General features: G+C 39.8%; 3 protein-coding genes and 1 long non-coding RNA gene across 4 annotated transcripts; 1 reads left to right on the top strand and 3 right to left on the bottom strand.

The window, feature by feature from the left end:
* Positions 1–340: 340 nt before the first annotated feature.
* On the bottom strand, positions 341–9,038 carry kcnv1 (potassium voltage-gated channel modifier subfamily V member 1). Its single transcript, XM_084727430.1, has 3 exons — positions 8,256–9,038; positions 5,747–6,414; positions 341–932 (listed from the first exon to the last, which is right to left on the bottom strand). Exons 1-3 carry the CDS (start codon positions 8,561–8,563, stop codon positions 415–417), a joined length of 1,494 nt encoding a protein of 497 aa, XP_084583556.1. The 5' UTR covers positions 8,564–9,038; the 3' UTR covers positions 341–414.
* LOC146322065 (uncharacterized) lies at positions 4,659–25,588 on the top strand. The gene is made up of 3 exons (XR_014771423.1): positions 4,659–4,899; positions 18,461–18,683; positions 25,279–25,588. It is a non-coding gene; the product is annotated as an uncharacterized LOC146322065 (long non-coding RNA).
* LOC146322067 (caspase recruitment domain-containing protein 8-like) lies at positions 14,734–21,057 on the bottom strand. The gene is made up of 8 exons (XM_084727454.1): positions 21,030–21,057; positions 20,803–20,858; positions 20,447–20,502; positions 18,444–18,658; positions 17,450–17,715; positions 16,096–16,212; positions 15,823–15,964; positions 14,734–15,210 (listed from the first exon to the last, which is right to left on the bottom strand). The coding sequence occupies exons 3-8, from the start codon at positions 20,470–20,472 to the stop codon at positions 14,912–14,914; spliced, it is 1,065 nt and encodes a 354-aa protein (XP_084583580.1). The 5' UTR covers positions 20,473–20,502; positions 20,803–20,858; positions 21,030–21,057; the 3' UTR covers positions 14,734–14,911.
* Positions 21,948–24,872, bottom strand: LOC146322066 (ribonuclease inhibitor-like). Its single transcript, XM_084727456.1, has 5 exons — positions 24,442–24,872; positions 23,999–24,175; positions 23,532–23,708; positions 22,398–22,571; positions 21,948–22,134 (listed from the first exon to the last, which is right to left on the bottom strand). Exons 1-5 carry the CDS (start codon positions 24,666–24,668, stop codon positions 21,948–21,950), a joined length of 942 nt encoding a protein of 313 aa, XP_084583582.1. The 5' UTR covers positions 24,669–24,872.
* Positions 25,589–25,669: the final 81 nt, after the last annotated feature.

Raw genomic sequence — 25,669 nt, 5'->3', positions numbered from 1 at the left:
ATATCAGAAAACAATGAAAAGTTCCCGCAACAAGATGTCATTTTTAATGTCTTGTCTCAGAGCTCCATAGCTGATTGGCTGCAGCACGTCACATGACATGACGTCCATGGTTCAGTTGGAGCTCAGGACCTGTTGTCATATCCTTCTCTCCACCTTTGTCTTCTGTCTCTCCAATAAAGTTGTTTATTTTCTCCAACCAAAATCCAAAGATAATCAGTATAAAATGATATAAAAGACAAAAACATTTAATAAATTCTCTCAGTTGAGAAGCTTGAATCAGCAAATGTTGGACATTTTTCCTTAATACATTATTATGAATTCTTTGAGACAAACGAACTGATTAAAACAATTTAAATATTTAAATATTTCTTCCACTCTGACTTCTGAGCTCCAGACGGTTCTGATCTCCTGGTTCTACCACCACAGTTCCTCTCCTCCGCTGCTCCGGGTGCTCGCCCTCTCTCGCCCATGCAGCCTCAGCATCTCCATGACGCTCCGGGCGTAGGCGTCCCTCAGATTCACGCCTCCTCCCACGCTCGCCCCGCCCACAGATCCGCGGGCCAGCCTCTTCAGCATCTCGCCGTGCCGTATCGCCGCCTCCTTCACCTTCAGGGTGAAGTAGCAGGCGGAGAAGCGCTCGTTGATGATGGCGATGGGGAGCGCCAGGATCAGGATCCCGGAGAGGATGCAGAGGAAGGCCAGCACCTTCCCCACGGCCGTGTCGGGACGGATGTCTCCGTAGCCCACCGTTGTCATGGAGGTGGTCGCCCACCACCAAGCGGCCGGCACGCTGGTGAAGGTGGTGGCAGGAAGGTCGTGCTCAAGAGTGAAGACCACGGTGGCGAAGATGGAGATACCGACACCGAGGAAGAGGAGCAGGAGGCCAACCTCCTCGTAGCACTGAGCGATGGTCATACCCAGAGACTTGAGACCTGGACAGAAACCAGGACAGAAGAATATTTTAGCTCCTTAGCAACATATCACACATACTTTCATATAATCCATCCCTGCTGAGTACATGAGAACATCAGGTAGGGTTGGTCTGATGTATGATGTCATCATCCATCGCCGCCACCATCTTAAAAGCCTTTTGTATTTGAAGTGGTGTCCCAACCCCAACAGGTTTACAAGATACCAGTGTTCAAACAGTGTTCAGTATCAGTCATTATCTTCTCACCGTCATACTGATTGAGGTTCAGTTTTATTTTGTTAGTCCACAAAACTCTGCTGGAGTTTCACAGGAAAACAGAGCAGCAGAATCTCCTGAACAATGGAAGTGAACCTGACCAGTTTTCAAATGAAAAAAACAACAATAAAATAAAAACATTAAATGCCTCCATGCTGCTCATCTGGTGTAACCAAGTCTCCTAAAGCCCCAACATGACAAGTAAACTAAAAAAAAAAACACTTACACCATGTTTTTATCCCGAATCTTCACTGTAGATCTTTAGCTTGGAGCCACACTGTCTGAACTGTGTGTGTGTGTGTGTGTGTGTGTGTGTGTGTGTGTGTGTGTGTGTGTGTGTGTGTGTGTGTGTGGTGTGACGGTGTGCATGTTGGGACAGTCAGCATGACTTTGAGTACATAATGACTGAATTTTTATTTTTGGGTGAACTATCCCTTTAAGTGTGATTAAAATTGCAGACTCAAATACTCATAGACTTGCCCCCATAATTACTTACTTAGAGTAATCTGAGTAGTTGTAATTAGTTACTTCCACCCTGGAATCATTGTTGTCAGTCTAAATGTTGTGTATAACTGGAATATTTATTTTCATGTCAGATTGTTTTGTTTGATCATTTATTAACACAAACAACTGTAGAAAAAGAAAAAACCTGATTTCAGGATTAAAGGTTTCATTCAAATGTCACATTTTCTTTTTGAAAAGTATAATTAGTTGTTTTGTGAAACTCTAAAGTGACTCATTAGTTTGATTCTCTGCCTGAATGACTCCTTTTGAATGAAGCTATTTGATTTGTTATTTCTCTCCATCATCAGCGACTGACAGCGTGTGATCATCTCTTCATTTTCATGTCTCCGTGTTTCTTTGCTCTCGTGAGTCTGAAGATCTGATTTTGTTCAGCGAGCAGAAAATAACAAGCGGCAGAAAGAGGATCCGACAAAAGTAAAAATACACCCACATGTGAGCCGCTGGCAGGGCTGACGTTCACACCCCAGAATGACTTGTCATCGCTCTGTTCTCCTCCGAGAGGAAAAGAAATCAGCTTTGGTGTCGAGTTTAAGGAGGATTTGAAAAGAGCTCGTAAAGAGTCTGTAACCTAATCAAAGTATCACAATATTAAAGTCATGTAACTTGATAACTTTCTGTTACTTTTGGATCATCTTAACATAAAATATGGTGAAACTGTTTAGACTAATAAAGTGTTTTTAGGGCTGCAGGTATTATTTCCATCACTGATTGATCGGTTAATTAATTTATTACTTTGGTCCATGAAATGACAGAAAATGGTGAAAAAGTCCAAGATGACGTCCTCAAATGTCTCATTTTGTCCACAACTCAAAGATATTCAGTTTACTGTCAGATAGGAGTAAAGAAACTAGAAAATATTCACATTTAAGAAGCTGAAATCAGCAATTTTTAATTTTTTTTATTTAATTAAAAAGTGACTCAAAACAATTGATCAATGAATTAATCCTGTCACAATTTTGTCAGTTGAAAAAAAGGTCCAAACTAGGGTTAAAAAAGATCGATTGTCCTTTGCCTGGTCCGATATCAAAATCGATCTTTTAATGTGTTGTTTCTCCTGTGGATGTTCGGTCCAGTCTGCCAACAACAGTAAGGAAAACACTGTTGGTAGAGACAGTAACAGCAAAAGTAGAAGAAGAACATAAAGAACATGGACGTGCAGCACTGAGTGAATAAAGTTACAGTTTAATATAAAAGATACAGTTCATCATCATTACCAAGAAACACAGCCCTTTCAAAATAAAGGTCTGATAACGGTTCAATGCAAAATGTTATTGACTCTCTCTTCTGTATTTTTCCATGGTGGTCTTGCGGGGCCACATCAATCCTTTCAGTGAACTCAATCCAGCCGCCCCTCCCCTTGCCTTGCCCTCTTCCTCCTCTTCATCCTCCACTTCTTCCTCTTCCTCTTCAAACTGCCCGACCCATCAGCTTTAATTATTATTCTGTCCAGGGGGGATTTCTTCACAGACAGTATGGAGATGAGGAACAAATAAAATGGACAGTAACATTCATATTCTCACGCTCGTATTATATTTAAAAAAGACTTGATGCTGTAAATGAACTGTAGTTACGTTTGTAACCTACTTCAAACTTCTTTTCTCTTTTTCTCTTCTTTCCTTCTCTCTCCTTCTTCTCCCTCTCCATGTTCTCTTTCATTATTCATGAGTCGAGTCCAGGGATCATCATCCATCCCAAAATCACCCAGATCAAAGAACTCGTATGTCCCAGTCTGACACACACAGAAATATAATCACACACACACACACACACACATATATCCTCTCTCCGTCTCTCTCCTCCCTCCACCTCCTGAAGGAATTTGCCAAAATATGAATCAATATTTTTTTCTCTCTTCTTTGTCGTCCTCAGAAAACCTGCCGGCTGTAATCTCACAGCAGCAGCTTCTCACCGAGGAGAATTTCAATTTCTTTTCCGCTCCCTGGCTGTTCACATCATGTACTGGAAATCCCCCTGACAGGCTGGGAACATGAGGAGGGAACCTGGATGAAAAAGTCTCCTTCAGCTGCTGCTGATGCTGCCGATCATGAGCCCTTGAGCAAAGCGCTTCACCTGCTCACACACGGCTGCGTCTGCAATCTGACCTTTTTTTCAGCTTCTGTTTTTAAAACTGTCCCATCTTGTTTTCTTCTTTTCCTTCCAAACAACCTGCTCAGATACATGAGTCAATGTGAGACAGAAGACAAAAGTAGAGACCTGGTTTGTGTCTCTACATTTGTGTATATTGCGTTGATGGTAATTTAACTTCCTAACATGTCTGCATATTTTGCACAAAAATTGAAAGCTGCTCTTGAGCCTCGTAGCGTACATGTGTGTTCTTGGCCTCTTCTGAAGTTTTTTTCTTCAGTACGTTTTTCTTATGTAAAAATGTTCCTGCAGATGACGAAAACTGTGACTTATTATGTGGAAAATACAAAGAGACTAAAGCACATTTCCTCAGTTACTCTAAGTTCAAATGCGATAACAATACTGACGTACAACGGAAAAAGGCAGGAACTTTCCAGACTGTTTTCTTGTTCTCGTGCCAAAATAGTTGCAGGCAGATAATTGGATATGTGTCTGTTTAATATCTTTATATCAGGTTATTGTTTCTACATATTAATCCTGACCTCTGATTTGACCTTTGACCTCATTTGGAAGTTCCTGTATTCTGCCTTTGCAGAACGAACCAAAAAATATTGAGTCATACCAAAGCAAAAGGCAGAAACTTCCATTTTATCTGATCACTTTAGCTTTAAAAAGCAGAACCTAAATGTGCTGAATTTCCATACTCTGGCTTTATTTTATATATAAAACCTGCATATTTTCGTTTTGGGGATTTCATTGGCTGCACAAGGTGCACAGTCTGTTCCTACTGGCTCTGTCTTTACATGGGAGAAGAGAGGCGGGCTCTTCCTTTAAAGTCAGACTCTTACTGGCTGTTGTGGGCTCTGGACAGGAAGTGGAAGCTCCTATTGTTTTGAGTGAGGTGTCAATCAAAAAGTCAGGCTGCAGTCCTGACTGTGAAGTGTGTAAGCAGAGGAGAGATAGGACTGCAACTTCAGACAGCTTTATAAATGGAAATAGTGTGTTTTGGACTGAATATGTCTCAGAATCAGACAGACTTGAACTTTGGGATTAAAACAAGACATTTTTTGTGAGTTTGATCAACATTTGAGAGAGTCTTCACGGTAAGTGTCTCACTGTTGAAATTGTTTGCTGGCTGGTCACGCTGACTGCAGAGACTTTACCTGGACACGCTTGGCATTGTTGAAATCACAAGGCTCAGCTTTCTGGCAGTGTGTCACATGTTTATGCATGTTTACTCAGTAGTTGTTTATTTTGGAAAGTATAAGCAGAATTGTAAACTTTTTTTTTTTTTGCATCTTGAGATCTTTTATATACCTGATTGTGTTTGGGGCTGAAAATGTGACTGGACCTACTGGATTATGCCAGTGAAAAAGCAGTGTTTGTGTTTTTTGCATTTTTTTTTAATAGTTTGTCTGTTTGTTTGTTTGTTTGTTTGTTTGTTTGTTATCTCTATCTGGAAACAGTTTGCATCAATGGAAACAATAGCTGCACGTTTACACAGTAGTCTTGCAGTGTTATTGTGCACGGTACATGGATAACACTTAACACTCAAAGAATTTCTGCCGCCAGGTCTGAGTCTTCTAAAACTCAGATGAAACAATCAATTAATCGATTTTCAATATTTTATGGACCAAACCAGTAATTGATTAGTTTAAAAACTATTACCAGATCAATACTATGCACCATTTTTTACCTACAACTGATCAATCAATCATAAATATAATGGACAGATTATCTGGCAATAAATTATTTGCAGCCCTAATCTTAATGCATGTTGTTGCAAACATATACACGTTAAATATTTTATGAAAGAGAAATAATTGCATTTGACTGAGTTAACAGGACATTTCATTTGTCGATAATCTTTTATTTATTTGGCGACTCAAATAAAATCTCTTGTGACCCACCTGTGGGTCCTGACCCAGTGTTTAGGAATGACACGTTTACCTGTCGAGTGTCTTCCTAACTTCAACATACGGAGCGACCTCAGGAGTCGGAGGACCTGCACCACGCGGCCCATGTTCTCCAGCTCCGTGCTTCCTCCGTGGAGGCTCTCCACCGTCAGCGTCACGTAGAACGGCAGGATGGCCAGCAGGTCGATCACGTTGGGAATACTCCGACTGAAGCGGCACTTATCCCTGACGCAGAGAAACCGAAGTGCCAGCTCACCAGTGAACCACACCACGCACACGTACTCCAGGGCGTCGAACAGCAGCGGCGCGCTGAAAGCAACACCACCCACACCGACGTCCTCCCCCAAGTCCAGCGAGATGAGCACCATGTTGATGACCGACACCACCACGAAGAAGACTGAGAGCGAGCCGAACGTGCGAGCCGCGCGGGATGATTCGGGTTTCTCCAGCAAATCCCACAGGCAGCGGCGGAGAGCCGGGCAGGCCGCACCCACAAAGTCCTCATCGTCGTCCTCTGCCTCAAACTCTCGCTGTACGTCCAGGGTCTCCTTCTGCTCCTTGCGGCGGTAGTAACGCTCACGGCAGCAGGGGTTGATGCAAATCTCGTCGATGCCCCAGTACTCGATCTCCTGCAGGAAGGAGATCTCGCACAGCTCTTCCCTCACGTGCAGGTGACCCGTCTGGTAGTAATTCATCACATATCTGTCAGCAGAAACACACAGAGACAGTTTACACTCTGGAACAGAAGCAGAAGAAGAAATACATGAGCATCATACGTAGCTGTTGACAAAAGAACCCACAAAAATGGAGGCAAAGGACTAGGGCTGCACAGACTGAGGCAAAATCGATCTTTGCTTGTGTTGTATCAGCTCTCAGATGAACATCGCTTTGGATAAAAGTGTCTGCTGAGTGAAACTGTACGATTGTATCATCATTTACATTGTTTTTCATTGTATCACATCTTTTTTTTCTTGTCTTTTACATCATTCCTGTCTATTTTTGTTGTTTTAGTCTTGTTATGTTTTTTTCTTTTTGTTACGTCTTGCATAGTTTTTCATCTTGTTTTATTTTCATTTTGTTATGTCTGTCGTGCGTCACCTGCCCTGATGGATACAACAAATAATCGTCTTTTCTATGTTATTGGTTCATCCATTTAGGTTGAAAATGGTCTTGATGTTGGGAAGGCGGCACACAATGAAGCAAATTTTAAAATGCATGTAAACTAAAGTAATGAGCCTGTTTTGAAAATATAAGGAGTAGAAAATACAGATAAAATAAAGGTAAAAAGTTGACAAAGAAATTAAATAAATATTCGACAAAGTACAGCTACAAAGTATTGTTACTTAGTTACTTCCCTTTTCTGAAAGTTGGAACAACAGCTCAGAAAGTTGGGTAAAACTTTGCCGTACAACTTGACCAGTTTGTTCGTTATATATGCAGGGACATGACACAAAAGCAAATGTTTGATCACTTTATATTCATTCACATACTGCATATTCATTGTTTGGTATTAGGTTTAAACTGTTAGTTTGTCTGTGGAGAGTTTTCGTTAGAAAAGTTCAGTATTTGCATTAAACTCTGATAACAGGTAAATCAATATCGTTGCAGTGGTTTGTCAACCTTTTCAAGCCGTGACGTCCCACAATAACCAGGATGATCTTTGCATTGTTTCCCCCAAGAACATGGCAGTAATTTTATGATAATTCTCGTTTTGGTGCGTTTTTGTGAGGTGGCTTCCCAACTCAGGAAATGGGACACATGAATGCAGCAACAGATGTCTCTGTCTGTAGAGTCACTCTGCCATCACGCCAGTCAATAACAATGCACCAAGTGCTCAAGCTTCACCTTTCTAATTTGCACACTGAGCTCTAATCACAGTATGGACATAAAAGGAAGATATTAACACAAGGAGCTGTTGTGAGAAAAAGAGATGCCTGTGCTGAGTCCTGGTGTATTCTGGGTCGTGAGCCGTGTGTAAGAACAGTCAGCCATCAGAACATCATCAGCTAACACAAGCTGACAGCACACCTGAGAAGACGACCTCCAGTTTGAACATCAGGTGTTGCTGTGACTCACACTGGTGTTTGACTCGAGGCAGAAACACACTGAAAGCTTCAGGTGAACGCAGGTCATGTGTGTCTTGTTGTTTTCATGAGTTCATCTTGCAGCTGAGGCATCAGATAAACCACAAATCCCTAAAGATGTATCTTAACGATGTTTTATATATAGATGATAAAGGTTTTTTTTCTTGGTTTTTTTTTAAATTGCCACATAACAACAGAATAGGTTGATTGCCATTTATTCCCAAAACAACAAGGAAGATTGTTGGAGACGACCAGAGACACACACTGGGTTTGAAGTATGTTATGGTCACGAGATGTTAAACGTAGTTAACAAAAGATGTCTTTCTTGTGGATAAAACATGATAAAGTGCCCTCTTGGATGTCTTTACCATGGACAAAATGTGATAAATATATAATTCTATAATATAATTGGTTGGTATTAATTGGTAACATTCAGGGAAAAGAAAAAGTGCCACCTACTGGAAGGTCTGTGAGCTCCGATCAAAGAAGAACTCATTTTCCAGGAAGTCTGCATCGTCACAGAGGTCGAGCGCCGAGTCCCGGCTGCAGGAGGCTAATTTCCCCAGCCGGGTCTCCGGGTAGGACGCCAGCAGCTCCTGCGACAGCACGTAGCGACTTCCTCCTACGTTGACGATGAAGAAGTCGAGCCGGTCTCTGACGCAGGACGCCGTCGTCTCGCTGAAGAAAACACTGGAGTCCAGAGACACCGGGGAGGCGCTGTCGCTGTAGAGCTCCGCCCCCGCCACCAAGCTGGAGTGGAGGCTCATGGCGGAGGAGCGGGGGGAGGAGGGAGGACCTGAATGAAGGGTGAGAGGAGTCAGAACAAAACGACCAGTTTATTTCAAGGTAAAGAAACACGCAGAAGCCTCCATCAGTTTATGAGAAGATCTTAAAGCTGCATTAGCTGATTGTTTTACCACCAGGGGGCAGAAGAACTCAACAACAAGCACAAAGTCCAGACAAACCCAGCAGACTCAGAGCAACAGAATCATGTCGCCATTCGAGTCGTCTTTGTGTCCGTCTCATTAATCTGAGCCCAATAATCTCCACCAACTCCTGAGAACAATATCAGTTCAGCACCTTCATACATTTATAATTCCCTCACAGAGTACGTTACAAACTGATGTTGAACTCATGTTTTTATCTAAAGATTGTTTTTATTATATTACTTGTATTATTTTATTTTCTCTGGTTTCATTTTTCTCCTGTAAACCACTCTGAGTTGCATCTCTTTGTATGAAAGGTGCTGTATAAATAAAGTTTATTATTATCATCATAATATCTGCCTGTTTAGCTGCTCCACTTTCTCATTTTGTGTTGTCATGTTGTTTATTTTGAATGTTTCCCAAAATGTTTCTCCAGTTTTATTTATTATATGTCTTCTTGTAAAGGTTTTAAGCTTTTTAATATTACATATGAATAGAGAAGTGTTGTATATTAATAGTATCTGTAGTTGTAGTTGTTGTTGCTGTTTTTTAGAGATCTTGGGATGTTTTGAAGAAGCTCTTTTCAGAATATCCTCACTTAACCTCAGTTGAGACAGCACAGCAAGAATGAATCAAAGAGAATAAAAGCAAATATGAAGGACAAAAACAAGAAAAGAGTGGGAGGACGGGAGGAAAAAAAGAGAGGCGAAAGCTCCAAGACAGATCCACGAAATGAGACACAGCGAGAGACGTAGGATTGAGAGCGATGAAGCCTCGGGTAGTGTCCTACTTCTCGCAGATCTCTGGCTGCTGCAATATTTAAATATTTTATCTGGCTTACCTAATTAATAGATCTAATGCTACTATTCTTGTGATCATTCATTCCCTTTCGCTAGGTGCCTCTGTCTAACGCTGTCATCGCACTAATTTTTACACTCTGAATATTGCATGAGACCATTTGAGCAGACAGACAGACAGCGAAGTCCTCAGCTTCGTCCCTCCGCGGCGACGACATGTAAGAGTTGAAGCTGTTGTGGAAGGTTGCGGAGCTGGAGCATGCTGGGATTGTAGATATTCGATCTGTCAGGGCTCCCAGGTGAGCTGTTGTCAGGGGTCTTGCATTTGTAGCTGCTGTGTGGAGGCGTTGCTGTTGATTTGAATCATTTACTCCAGAACATGAAATATGCAGCAGCTGTTCTCCTGGGTTTGATTCTGATGTGTGAAAATATAAACACAGTGTGAAACTCAGCACTTATAACAGGCCCCCTGTCTGACATGAGGGGTAGTAACGACCAGCAGTGACCCGACAACAATTTGAGCATACAGACATGATGTGACCCGCAATTTTTATGCTACTTTTTTTTAAGGGTCGGATTTGTCAGAGTTGTTCCTAAATGCACCAGAATGTCCCAGGATGTCAAATACCGATGTTGTGGGTTGTTGAAACGTCCCAAGCACAGCAAAATAATGAGAAAATAAGGAAATGCAGGCAGACACAGACATCACACCATACAGGAAAATGATGCATTTAACATGCATAACTACTGTGATCATGTCTTGTCTCTGAGTCCTGCTAAAATTCAAGTGACCTATTCTAGCTACTGTGTTTGAACGCATCCTGAGTGGACACAAGGGATGATTTTATGAGATTTTTTTCCATTTGTGCATAAAGAAGCCTGACTGAAAATGCTGAACATTTGAAAAAAAAAAAAAGGAAAAGTTAGTTCACTGATAAAAAGCAAAATGCAGCAAGTGCTATGAAAACAGACGTGAGGGGGAGGAGGGATGTCATGCAGCAAAGATCCTGGACCCAGGCTCAGATTAGATGTGTTGGTAGCTGATGTAGTCAAACCACGTCCCTGTAATTATATATATTTTTTAAATTGTAAGAGAAAGCTTTTCTGGGAACTTACAGACTCCACAGACGTGACTTTGTATCTACTCAACACTTTTCTACGACTTCATATGATGCTTCTAAAAGATAGACTTTGTATTCAGTCTCAATCTCACTAATTATCATTTAATCCATCAATATCCATCTTTACATCTCACACACGGAAAGAAAAGTTCCAACCTCAGACTCTGTGTCTCAGTATGTTCCCACGTAAACAACGTTCTCGATCAGATTCTTCACTGTGCTTTTTGTTGCAGGACATACTTGTCTATATTGTTCTTTTTTATACTGTTATATTGTTAAATCTGGGATGTCTGTTCAGACACACATCACATGAAGTCTTGAATTTCACCCCTCTCCCAGTAAAATTAGACCTGGGACCACAGAGTCCCTGAGGTGCATAAAATGATCTGCGCTGTAAGATGTCAGAAACCTTTAAAGTGTTGAATTATTCTGTGTGGAATCTGGTCGAATTAACTGTGAACAGCTTGACCACATTTCACAAAATTACATTCACTACTAAAGTTTACAGATGCAGTTAATTTTCTGTCATTAGAGTTTGTAGAAAAATAGATTTTGTGTGCAGAGATCTGACAAATACAGTAAAGAATCACTGAACAAATGACAGGAAAATACATTTTCTTTCTTCTGTTTAGGGAAATCACACTTTTTTACATCTTTTAATGACCAGAATCTGACACATTTTAACGCAACACACATTCAAACTTGTGCTTGAAAGTGACTTTTTAAAGGTGCTAAATCCCTGCACACACAAAAAAGATTATATATATATATATATATATATATATATATATATATATATATATATATATATATATATAACATATGAAAATGTCATGCATGAAACTGTAAAAAAAATGTGTGTATATGATGTGATAAAAGGTCATACAGAGGAAGTGTGCATGGATGTGTAAACACTGTGTGAGTCACTCATTTATGTGCATGTAACCTTTTCTCCCACTGTGTGACGTGTTTTAGTGCTGAAACTAACAATTATCTTCATACCAGTTATTTTAACAATTAATTAATTGTTTAATCTTTAATATGTGCAAAAAAAGGTTAAAAATGCTCATGTCACTTTCCCAGAGCCCAAAGTGACATCATCAAATTGCTTCCTATGTCCACACATATTTTTGTCCACAACCCAAAGATATTCAGTTTACTGTCAGAGAGGAGTAAAGAAACCAGAAAATATTCACATTTATGAAGCTGAAATCAGAGAACCTTTGCTTTTACTCAGTTCAAACTGATTAACTGATTATCAAAATAGTTGGCGATTAATAATTGATTGCTTGTTGCAGCTCTAATAATTAGAATTATGAAAATCATTTTGGGGGAAGTGGAAAAGATTAAACAAACCAAAATTATTTTTATGTTCAGTTTATCAGTCTGACAGGATGTTTTTGATGAAGATGGTTGAGAACAAGTTCATCTTTTCACTCTATTTAATTGGGAAAATGTTCTTCTGTTGTCTTTTTTCAAACATTTCTTACTGCTGATCCAATAAAATGAATTATATTCTCATCAAACTTATTTCTAATCAAAGCAACAACATTAATGGAAATGATTAGACTTAAACAGTCAGAGATGTAATATTTTCTGCATATTCAAGACAAACATTGAGAAATTATGAAAGAAAAATCACCCAAAGCAAGTAGCATGACAAACAGACACAGAGCTGTCAGTTGGTGAAACCAGGTGAATCTTACCTGCTCTAACTGAGGAAGATGCTGAACATCTTTGTTTCATGACAACTCCACATTTTCACGAATCCCTGCACAGAGTAAAATCCATTGCAAATGATGCTTTTTTGAGAAACGATCACATGATGATAAGAAAGTTGCACGTGTCCTAAAACGCAGCAGAAAGTGTCTGTATCAGTTCACAGGGAGGCAGCAGGAGGAAGAGGAGCAGCTCCTGAAGCTGCAGCTCTCTGCTGTCTGAGCTTCGCGGTGCAGGTTTAAAATAGAGTGGAGGAGGTATGAGAGGTGATTAATGACACACAGGAGGAGGCGGGGAGGGAGGAGTGTGAGGGTCCAGTGATGGAGGAAGAATCGAGTCACATCCTTTAACTTAAAGCTCCTCTTTCAACAGGTTATGAAACTGCCTCAGTTTAATTCTGATGCCTCTGAGTGACCTACATACGCAAACAAGAACCTTATTTTCAGAGGTGGGAAGTAACTAAGTACAAATACTTTGTACTGAAGTAGATTTGTGAAGTACTTTCTACTCCTTACATTTTCAAAATAGGCTTGGTACTTTAGTTTTAGTGCAAGAGGAAAACAACATAACCAGATGCAACAAGATCAAAATACGATAAAAACGCCATAAAAGATTTAACAAGATCAAAATGATGTAAAAGATGTAACAAGACAAAAACAACAAAACATAATAAGACGTAACAAGACATAACAAAATGTCAGAAATGACAAAAATTATGTAACAAGATGTAACAATATGAAAAATTATATGCATGAAAATAAAAACCATTTTACTGCTGTACCTGAGGTCATGTTGAACTGTTTTGTAGAACTGACAGTTAAGCTTCATTGTGGATTAATCTGCTGATCAATGAACTAATGAGAGTAGATTTTTTTTTAAATGATGCATGATCTTCACTCAGAAATCTTTCTGATTTGCACCTCTCTGATGCTGCAGCTGCAGTCTCTTTGTCCGTCGGTGAAGTTTTGTCTCCATCTAGTGGCTGAAACAAAGAACAACACTCTGGCTGTGTTCCCCCCCGTCTCTCCTCCTTTGGGATTTGACTGCATGGTCTTCGGTCAGAGATGTTTCTGTCAGCTCTCAGTTGCACCCTGGTCGCCTTCAGCTTGTGGTTTCTGCTTGTTTTCTCCTCAGCAGCTGGATGAGGCTGGTTGGCGGTTTTGTTTTTGGGTCAAAGCGGTTAATAATGCACCTTACAGCAGAATATGTTGTCATAACCACAGGTTGCAGTGCCACATATGGAGGACACGTTCAGACGTTCAAAAGGGAAAAAGGAAAATGTTACAGCGCAAACTGGTTTGAACCCAGTAAAAGACTGACAGCCACTGCTGGAGAACCATTTTATTACACTGGCTAAAACAGAAAGTTTTTTTTTAAAAAAGAATGAAATTTAAACATAAACTCCTCTGTTATCTGTGTGCCATTCAGTTTTCCTGAGTGCAAACTTTAACTGTGCTCAGACAGAATGCAAAGTGAGTTTTACACTTGTGTAACTGCATGAAAAGTCAACCGAACAATGTGCTTAGACATGAATTAATCAGGGTCGATACAAAATTGCTTAAATACTGATGCTCAGAAAAGAAAATATTACAACATTACAATTCCTCATCCTCCTGATCCATGTTTTTTTACTTTGTCATCAAAGAAACTACATGACAGTCATTCATGACAGATATGCAGAATGATATGGGGTGATGATGATGATGTTGGGTACTGAGGTCTTTGGAGGATCAGGGACGACTTGGTTGAGGTTTTTATGTTTATCGAGAACTTTAAGATCCAGAAGCTGCTTGTTGGAAAGTTATTAGAATGTTAATGAAGTACAGTAATGTTGTTTCCTATTAACTTTTATGATTGAAATGTCGTCTAGAGGCCAACTGGATGAATTCAACTTTTGCTGAGTATAACTGACAGCATAATTAGCTGATTATCAGTTAAAATAAATAAGAAAAAAAAGTTCCCACAGTGAATTTATCTGAAAGTTAATAAGCTGCATAGTGAATATAAAGAAGAAAGAAAAACATTTATAGCTGGACTTATTGGGGTATTAATCATTAATAATAACACCATATTTAATGAAAACAAATGAAAAGTTGTTATGAGATATAATTTTACAAGTTGCCCACATTGTATTTGTATATGTTTTAGTATTTTTTTTAGTATTTTTATGATTATTACTCTGTTGTAGTTGTTGAGTTGTGTTTTGTCTTTTTGTTTATCAATTTAATTTATATGAAAATCATCTGCTGAGTCTGTAGGTGATATTTTAATCATTAAAGGTCAGAGGAAACAACATTGCTGGGATTCGTAAAGGCAGATACGGGTTTCCAGAAGACTATTGGTCCTTTCTTTGCTTTGACTTTAAAAGCCATTTACAAATTCCTTCAGTCACAAAAAAGATTCTGTCTGTGTTTCATTTGAGCTCTCATTTACCCACATGCAACCTCTTATGAAGCTTTTCCATCCAGTGTCGTCCCAGTTTTGTTTCAGTGACAGTCCACTTACTGAAACAGGCTTTAACGGCAAAACTTTATCATCTTCTCGCTTTTGCTTCAGCGAAAGTTCAGCTGTCTGGAAAGACATGGATCCACGTCACAGAGAGCACTGATCAGGGCGGAGCAGGCTTCTGCTCCTTTGCGTTGCACCATGTCGATTATGTTTCGCGCTGTGTCTGCCCTGACCATTGCTAGGGATGACTGACTTTCTTCATCATTTATGATCCTAAGCTCGAGAAGATTGTCCAGAAGCTGCTTCAGAACAGGTTCAGATACTCGTCTTATGAACTCCGTCCGAACTGAGAGCAGCTTTACCTCTGGTGGAACACCGCTCTGTAGAAGTTCCCTCCTTGGACCTGGAGGACAACCAGGGAAAACACTTCTTTAATAACAACATACTCTTAGAAAGTTTTAACATCAAACTGAACTCTATCATCAGGAATCCATGCACTCCATGAAGTGTCTTCTTTTTTATCTAAAAAGAAAAATAATCTTTTCGAGCAAGTTTTGCATTAGATGTGGTCACCAAAAAATTTAGAATGATCGTGACGAGATTTTGGTTGCGAGTTGTAGAGTTTTGGAGATATCGGCCGTAGAAATGTCTGCCTTTTTTCCAGTATAACTGAACTAAATGGCACTCAGCCTGTGGTGCTCAAAGCTGCAAAAGATACATTTGAAAAATTAAAAAACACTGTTTCCATAAATCATGATCCAGTTACTCAAGATAATCCACAGACCTTGTTGTGGGCAGTTTACTGTAGGAACTACTTTCTTCCTGCAGTAGAATCCATTAGAACTACTTTAGAATCTACTGGAAATGTGTTCTTGCTGCTAGAGAGGAAGTTTTGGGGTGAACTGATTCACATGATTTCTGGAAAGAGACACAAATTACAAATTACCTGTAGCCGAAATAAAGACTGATATGAGACGGAGGCCCTGAATGTGGAGAACTGAGGTTAAGACTTTACCTTGCAGCTGCAAGAGTCTTTTCCACACGTCTTTCCTCTCTTGGTCCTGGACCATCAAAGTCACCTTCTCTGGGTTCTCCTCCAGGAAAACTTCAAATGTTGGGTGGAAGTTTGGTCCGTAGTATGAGCGAAATAGTGCAAGCTAAAAAAACAGCAGTCACACAAGTCATTTTTAAACCTGCTGTAAAAAAAATACCTGATATATTTTCATCATGCAGCCAAATTATATGAATGATCATTGTGTTTATAGCCATTTGAAGTGAGTCCACTCACGTCAGGCTGTATTGTGAAGCCTTCAGGTTCACAGTGGACACTGTAACTTTGTCCACAGCTGAGATGACAGTCTGATGAGATCTTCATGTACTCAGCATCTCCTTGTTGGGCAGCAACCTTCAGAAACACAACATTTTTATTAAGGACTTAACAATCAGGTAGTCAGCATCAGTGCATCATATTCTATAAGATCATCATCTGAGGATTTACAGTACGTTATTTCAGAGAGAATCTGTTTATTGCATATCGCCCAGCCCTAAAGTGAAGACACTTTGAGAGCAATTCTTATTTACTGTTAGAAGAAGTTATTGAAATGTTACAGCTATTCCTTATTCAGCGTCTCTACAGATCTACTCAAGTGTGACAGGTGAAATATGATAGTCATAAATATGTGTTATTATGCCGATCATGTTGAGATCTCCTGTGGTGAGGTTTATTTTGTTGTTTGCTCTCTTCTTATGGTGATAAATATGATGATCTGGGCTTGGAAATTGTGATGTGGCACGATCTTTGATTTAGGGTGATGGGTGAACAGCTGATCAGGGGGATTGGAAGGGCAAACAATTTTCAACCCGTACAATTACAAACCTACAGAGTCTTTATTTGCTTTCTCTCAAGTTAATTTTTTTTATCAATCATCTGCTGTTCCTGCAATAAAGACCTGATTACAATAATAATTTAAAAGTTGTCATGAACAAATGTTCTCATTTCTCTCCCTATTTGAACTCTCTGTATTTTAATTGGGTTGGTTGTGTTGTGTCTTACATATCTATGGTGATGCAGGAAGAAACATGAGAAACTCCTCAAAATGTCGAACCATGCCTGCTGACTTACTGATTTTTTTTTTTGTTTTTTTTTTTGAGTTTTTGACTCTCAACTTACAGGCATGAACTGCTCATGAGCTTTTATTTTGACACGGCAGCTGCAAATTAAGAGAATGGGGATGAGAGAATTCATCCAACAAAGATTTTAGATGGATTGTTATTTCCACCCCTCATAGACATTTACTTTGTTGCTATTTATACTCTGTCACCTGACATTTTTTTCTATGATATTTGCATGTAAAATTGCATCTGCGCTTGTGAAATGTCTTGCAGAAAGCAAAAAATGCATTGCAGTATCAAGGGGAATGACTTGAAAGACGCTGGTGTGTAATTCATATACCATTTGGTGAAACCAGGCTGCATTAGGAGGTTAGATTAACAGAGTGGCATGTAACTGATGGGTTTAACTCTGCAACTGGCACCAAGAAAATTTAGATGGATAAATAGTGATACAGGCCAGGGGAAAAACATGTGATTTGATTTTGGGGTGGTCTGCTCCTCTAAGGCTGAAGGTAAAGAGACGGCTTTACCTCACGGACAGGGATGTTGTCCTGTAGCACAAATACATCAAGCACTCGAAGCATCATTTGCGGGGGTCGGAGGAACAGCAGGACTTGACCGTTCACTGGCTGTGGGAGTGGCAGAAACCTTTTGATGATGTCCCAGACCAGGCCGAAGGCCGAGAGGTGAGGAACCTCCATAACCACATGACTGGCTGTGATATCCAGCGGCTCAAATATGCTCATTCCCTCATCGCTGATGTGTGCGACAGAAAACAGGCTGTCAACAAGCAAGGCTGTGAAAGTAAAGAGCTGTTAGCAGGCTGATCTCAGGGGTGCCAAAAATACTCACATTACTCAAGTGGAAATACAGATACTTGTGCAAAATTAGACTCCAGGAAAAAAAAGTAGTGATTCAACTTGTGAAAAAGTTCAGGCTCTGAAATGTACTCAGTGTATCAAAGTTTTTACATCTCTATCTGTTTTTTTTTTTGTCTTGTTACATATTTACATATGTTATGTCTGTCATGCCTGACATGCACTGATGGGCACAGATGAATCATTGCAAAATCTATGTAAATAAAGATAATCAATGGGAAAAATGCATACAAATAAACAAAGATAATCAATAATTCCCATCAAATGCATTAAATCTAAAGTAACGAGCCTGTTATGAAAATGTAGGGAAGTAAAAGTTGTCAAAAAAATAAATACTAAATAAATTACAGTCACAAAATATTTGTACTTTGTTACTTCTCACTTCTGGTTAATCTCTACCTAATTCCTTTTCTAAACCTTTGGGTTCAGAGTTAAAATGAATCTGTTCTCATTAACTCTGCTTATTGGCTACTGTCCTTTACATATTAAATTTATTTTTTACTTTTCTTTCCAACATGTGATCTGTTGGTATGTGTGGATTTAGTATTGTGCATAAACTCCATTGTAATTTAATGTTTTTTTTTGCGTGTCGTCAAATAAAGCTAATTTTAACAAGGTAAAACTTAATACAATCTTCTGTCTTTACCATCCTTTGTTTCACAGTGTGGGAAGTGGAGCTCACGGACAGCATCTTCAGAACACTTGATGTCAAACAGCGGCCCTGCAGCCGTCTTAGCAGCTAATTGGAGGAGGGCCTCATCCCACTGGACCGGCCTGTACAGCAGCTCTGCCTCCTGAGTCATTTTAAACACCAGTCCAGTCAAAGCACAGTGGAACAGACCTGGACCAGGACACCTGAACCTGTAGGACACAGCAGGAGAGTCAAGTGAGATTCTTCCGGTTCCTCATTGCAACATGTGCTGGTGGTCAATTAGTGTGAGAAGGTCTTTTATTGGAGGAGGGTGATTGGTTAACAAGTTTCAGCTCTCATTTTATAAAGTTTACAGCCTGTCAGCACACTGCTCCAACAATCACCAACTCTGGTTTAGTCAAAATAAATCCTTAATTGACGGCGTGAAGGAGCGTGGAGCATGCAGGTCAGACAGCTGCTGCAGTGTGGGCAGAGAAGCTCCACAGATCTGGTTTTATAACTGAACTATGGGAGGACGCACATTATTATTTTCTCAAGCTGTGTGAAAATCTAATGTTTTGAAATGACAGATGAAGAAGAAGGGTATTAAAACCTGAGTCTTACTGCTAGAACACACTCATGTAGGTTGTAGGGCTGTCCTCCATTTTTAGTTGAATCAGATTTGGATATTGTATATTTGTATATTTGTATTGTACATTTGTATTTTTTTTTTTTACAGTGCAGTGTGCCCCCTAAGTCCCTGTATGAGCCTTTACCAGCTACACTCACGTTTTAATGCCTTTCTTAGTCATCTGTGATGTGAAAAAATCAGACTTTCAACAAGGCAGAGAAATTAAAAGTTGTGTGTTCTCCTACAGTTCAGTTATAAAATCAGCAGAGCTGCAGACAGTCAACTAAACCAGAGTTGGTGATTGTTGGGACAGTGGAAAGATCAACCAATATGTTTTTGATGAGTTTTATTTACTTTCTGTAAAGCTGTAATGAAACTGATGATGATGCAAAAGAACTCTGGTGAGTTTGGTGAAAGAAATTAAACTGCTATTTCCAGTAAAACAAAATGTATCTTACTCTTTGAAATAAGGTCTCTCCCTGTTGTGATCCTTTCCATAATGCTGTCAGACACTAACAATAACAAATCTAAGTCTGTCGATGGCATAATCAAGAACAAACAGCAAACACACAAGCATCACCTGCTCTATGTGCTCTGCGTATGCGTCTGGATGTGTTTCATGACAGAAAGTCAGCTGCTCTGCGTTTCTGTCACTCTTCTCTGCTTCCATCACTGTTAGTTTTGTGGTTTGTGGTGATTTAGAGACTCGGTTTGTAAAGTTTACAGCCTGTCATGCTGTTGCATTGTTCTGTGTACAATGATGCAGATAAAAAAAACAAGAGCTGAAACTTGTTTACCAGCTGCTCCTCCTGTTTGAAGACTGAAATCAGTTGATTAAATGAGTCGGGCCTGGTGTGCGCCGGCTTGGTAGGAACAAAAACTCGCAGCCACATGGCCCTTCAAGGAATACTCTGGACACTGGACTAAAATCAACAGGAAGTCAGCTGTTTTAATTTAGGATTTCCACACATTGTACTCTAAGGAACTACAGATTTAATCAGATCAACCCCAAAATTGTGAGCAATTTAAAGATCTTTTGTGACCAAAAGATTTCGCTTCAACAGCTTGCCCGTGGCCTTAAATATTGATGTTTTGCCATAAAACACAAAGTTACTGTAACGTGAGTGTAGATGATCAAATCTGCCTCAAACTTCACGTTTGATTAGACTCCCAGCCTGAAGATGTCTACATGCCAGTATTCAGTCATAGTCATAGAGCCACCTACTGGAAACAGGAAGTGACACGTTTTATATTGTGATGTGCTCCTCCAAGTGGTTTGACCAGATCACCACAGACTCAGACTCAGACTCTTGTTGAGAATCACAACTTCATGAATCATTAAATAGATAGATAGATGAAAGAGTTCTAAAGCATTTTATAGGATTACCTGTATGAAGATTCACTGTCATCCATTACCTGTTCAGGTAAGAAGGATATTGGAGCCTGGAATTAAGGAATGCACAACGTTAGCTATTTTAACAGAAAAGCCAAATTGTCGTACTGTTTTATAAAGTGATGAAATTGATGAAATTGTACCCAGTCATCTTCTGTCTTGATTGTATTTACATCTTTGTTTGACTGATTATGTTGCCTCACAAAGATTTGAAACATGCCGATGATTTAAATTCACTCCCTTTTTTTTGTGGTAGCTTGTATAACCTTTATTTTCTGCATCTTATCTATTTTTCCCACCCCATAAAGGTTGTTTGCCTCCCATAGCATTCATTTTCTCTTTTTTTTCACCTTTGTGTCATCCTTCGGCGGGTTTTGTTTGAAGTACAGTTTTGCATCAGAGTCATCTGATGGACAGAAGAAATGACAATAATGAAAACTTGACTTAGGGTGAGATATGTCTGCAGCCCAAATTCTGAATATTTTTCATACAGATGTGATTTACATTTTCAAATTAAGATCAGATTTCAATGATTTTATTAGCCTGATTAAATGGGGAACATTCGTTTAATACTTACCAACTAATTTCTCTGCTGTGATCAGCTTTTCATCAATCCTTTAGAAATGAAAACAGCAAAAAGTTTAGTTTAAAGTTTTAATTTTTAAGTTTTAAAGTAATTTGTTCGAGTCCTGACAAAAAACAACTGATCAAATGCTCTGAATCACATCACAGGCCCTATTTAGATGATCTATAGGACATGGCCTAAAGCGTATGGCGCAAGTTACACAGTGCATCTCGCCACAAAGTAAGGTACAAGGCGCAAAGAAGATGTATTTAGTCTCTCAATTAATCATAGGTGTGTTTTGAGCATAACAGGAATGAGACCAATCAGAGTTACATTTCCCATTCCTTTTAAGAGGCCGGTGTATCTGCATCTGGCGCTCTGATATTTAAATGGTGAGAGCAGCTGCTCTGTTGTGTGCTCTCATCCTGCAGCACAGTACACACTAACAGAGCCAGAGCTGAGTGCTCTGAGATGAGTGAGGAATCAGAGAAGAAGAAGTAGAATCCCTTACTAACCTGAGAGTCTCTAGTCTGCAGTGTGGACTCTCCACATGATAAGAGAGCAGTTTCACTCCTGCATCCTGCAGGTCATTTTCACTCAGCTGCAGCTCTCTCAGATGAAAGGGGTTAGACATCAGAGCCGAGGCCAGAGAAGCACAGCTGATCTCTGTCAACCTGCAGCCATTTAATCTGAATAAAGGATAAATGATGATAAAAATCCATTTATAATCCAGTCAGATGTCTTCAGGTCAAATATTAGCTCAACATTACTGTTTGTAGATCACCACAATGTTAGCCTTTCTGGCGTATTAATCTGCAGCACAAAGCAAGTTTAGCATCATTTTTTATATTTACTGATACTTACTAGTCTACTTAACCAGCTATCCCAGACAAGATTTTGAAGCCCACATAACATAATAGCAACAGAAAGTCAGTGAACTGACCCCAGTGTCTCCAGTCGACAGTGTAGACTCTCCAGAAAATCACACAGCAGCTCTACTCCTGAATCCTGCAGCTTGTTGTCACTCAGCTGCAGCTCTGTCAGATGGAAGGGGTTTGACTTCAGTGCTGAGGCCAGAGAAACACAGCTGGTCTCTTGCAACCTGCACCAGTTCAATCTGAATAAAGAATAAATGATGTGATATGAATCTAAATTTTATTATTTATGATGACACAATGACATCAAAGGAAACCAAAGAAATGTTTCTACTTCAGCAAGTAAACTGTATCAATTTAAAACAAATATTAGTTCAGAGCATCTTTTCTAAAAGGACATTAACAACTTTATAGATGTACGTTATGAATGTACAATACATAAGTTATATTAAGCTGTTAATTAAACATATAAGATCTGTAGTATAAACAGAGTCAGTGAACTGACCTCAGAGTCTCCAATCTACAGTATGGACTCTCCAGAAAATCACACAGCAGCTTCACACCTGAATCGCACAGTCCATTTCCCCACAGCTCCAGCTCTCTCAGATGGGAAGGCTTGGACTTCAAAGCTGAGGCCAGAGAACCACAGCTGATCTGTGACAAACTGCAGTCACCCAACCTGAATAAAGAACAAATGATGTAACTTTAGGAAACAATGTTCCTGCTTTAAATCAATCAATGTTTAAAGCTAGGTTAGGTAACTAGGGTAGGTCAGTTGGTTGTGGATAAAAAGTTTATTTTTTTGATGACACTGTATTTGGATTTTACACTGCCTGACTGCCTGTTTTGCATTATTTTAGTGACATGTTGCCAAGGTGGCTACACAGGCAGGGGCCCTTCGGACGAATTGTTTTAAGCCTTATCTGAGGCCAAGTTGGAAAAAAATGCTGGAACTGTTTTTCATGTAGTTTGTTGCAGATGTTTACACTAAAGTGCGAGTTGTGTTAGCACTGAACTTTGCTTATATATGGAAGCTGGTGTGACCCACGTCGTTGCTGTGTGCATAATGCATGTGTGTGTATGTGCTGCTGTATGCAAATTTACACGTCATGAAGGTAACAATATAGCTCCACGTGAAAAATAAATAGTCACACTGCAGGAGTTCATGTGTTTCACAACACTATGTAACTTTGATTAGCATTATTTTAAGCTACAAGTTACTCACTCAGTGCACTGTGGCTGATTTAGTTGATAACGTAGTTGTTTTCTCATCAACCAATCAATTAATTAAAAAGGGTATAAAATTTCTTTGGTTGCCTACAGCCCAAGTAGATAATGTATTTTAGAAGCATTTTTGGGTAACATTTAATTTGAAAGATTGTGCTTAAGACTGTCATTACGCTCTCACAACCATCATGTCACTTAACTATGTTATCTTTAATTCAGAGACGTTTAAGATGTCTTTGTCATGACAATTTGGCTAACCGCTGTCTGTCCAATAGGCAACTCTTTGACCAACAAATCTAATCAGTTCTTCCAAGTGGACATTTGTGCCATGCTTGACAAAAATCCCTCCCAAAAATATGATACTTCCAACCACAGCTTTTACCAGCGCAGCGGCATAAAAATGAGGTCTGACCTCAGAGTCTCCAGTCTACAGTCTGGACTCTTCAGAAAATCACACATCAGCTTCACTCCTGGGTCCTGCAGGTCGTTGTTGTCACTCAGCTGCAGCTCTCTCATATGGGAGGGGTTGGACATCAGAGCTGAGGCCAGAGAAGCACAGCTGGTCTGTGACAACCTGCAGCCCCACAATCTGAATAAAGAATAAATTATGTTAATAAAAGTCAATCTATGATCCAATAATATCTGTTCAGGATTTAAATAACTAATGATAAATATAAGATAAAATAATGACTAAAATAAAATGTGATGCATTGTGTCAGATGCAGAGGCTTTACATTAATGTCACAAATCATGTCTGTAGGTGGTCTTGTTGATTAGACCAGCTGCAGTTGGGAAGAAATAGTTCTTGCTGCATGCGTTTTGGTCATCATGGACCACAGTCTAAGATCTACAATAGTATCAGAGAGTCAGTGAACAGACCTTAATGTTTTCAGTCTACAGTCTGGGCTCTGCAGAAATTCACACAGTGCCTCCACTCCTGAATCCTGCATGTTTTTGTTGTTAGCCAGATCCAGCTCTCTCAGATGGTAGGGGTTGGACTTCAGAGCTGAGGCCAGAGAAGCACAGCTGATCTCTGTCAAATTGCACAAAGCCAATCTAAAGAAAGAAGGAACCAGATGGATCAATATCAAAATATGCATAATATCTGACTAAAAATTATTATTAGTTATTTGTTGTTTGGTAGCTTAGTAGGTATATAGCATGTAAATAAACGGAGAGGGCCATATTTTTGAGACTGTCTTTAAACAGCCATATGCACACTTAAAATGTTATTGGTGGCAGTAATCAGTCCTCTTGTCAGTACTGACTATAAAGTGGTCATTTCAAAAAACAACTACACAAGTTACAGCCGTTGAACTCACCTCAGAGTCTCCAGTCTACAGTTCGGACTCTCAAGTCCAGCGGCTAGCGGCTTCATTGCTGAATAAAGGTTGTTTGAACTCAGGTCCAGCTCTCTCAGATGTGAGGGGTTGGACTTCAGTGCTGAGGCCACAACTTCGCAGTGAGGGACTGAAAGTCCAATGTTGGAAAGTCTGTCATGACACATACAAAATATATAACTATGAAAGGCACCACTTTTTATTAACATAAGAAGAGACTATCATCTCTTGCTGAGCATGCCTACCCAATATAGATTGCAGAAAGAACTTCCCCTACTCGGCCTCTGATTGGGTATACCCTTCCAGGTGTTCCAGGCATCTGCTAAACACAAACAATTGCCTAGCTTTGATGCCAACTGACACAATGAACTAGACAAGCCTGGAAGGAGAGCAACTCAGGCACAGCAAGCCATGTTTTTGTTCCCTATTGTACTTTGTTCTCCATGCTATTTCATCTTTAAATGCACTTGTAAGAATTTTTTGAGTTGACAAGTTTGGAATATTGGCAGTTTTACAAAAATTGATGGCAAATGGAAAATTTATGGCAACATTTTCAGAGTTGAGAGGCTTCATACACTGGTGCAACAGCAAGCTATCTTGTTTGCATAAAGATACGTGACTCTGTATGACATGAGACGAACTGTATAAAGCTGAGCAGATGTAATATTACTTAAGTGTGACCATAGGTACATGCTATACTAAGATCTTCTCTGTTGACAGATTTGTGTTGTTAGAACAACTGAGGCTCTTCAAGTTTATTCTTTGATTCAAACTGAAGACTGACTATAAGTGTAAGTTGTATTTCTTTTGTTTTTTCAGAGAGTCTGCCAGCAAGCATCTGGTGGCCATGCCTTGAGCTATGGGACTTGTCTGGATAAAGCCCAAAAGAACGCCATGGAGCCGGGGTCAGTTGTTTTGTGAGTCTGCAGACAAATGCAAAGCCTGAGGTTGGTTGACACCTGGCATCACAGACTGGTCCTAGAGACATGGCATGTCACCTCTTTGGCAGGGAAGGAACCAAAGCTGGTGTAGGAGGTAGAGTGGCACCAACTAGATGTAGTTGTGTTCACCTCCACACACAGTGTTGGCTCTGGAACCAAACTCCTTAAAAGGGGCTGGAGTTGCCCAATGTGAAATCAGATGGAGGGGGAGGGTGCCAGACAGCCTCAACCTGTCTTCTACATCTTCAACTCTGCTTTTGCTGATGGCA

Source organism: Lutjanus erythropterus, chromosome 9 (assembly GCF_056507025.1).
Source record: "Lutjanus erythropterus isolate fLutEry1 chromosome 9, fLutEry1.hap2, whole genome shotgun sequence".
Lineage (NCBI taxonomy): Eukaryota > Metazoa > Chordata > Actinopteri > Lutjaniformes > Lutjanidae > Lutjanus > Lutjanus erythropterus.
Note: the sequence above shows the minus strand (reverse complement) of the source record. Positions and strands in the feature narration are given on the sequence as shown.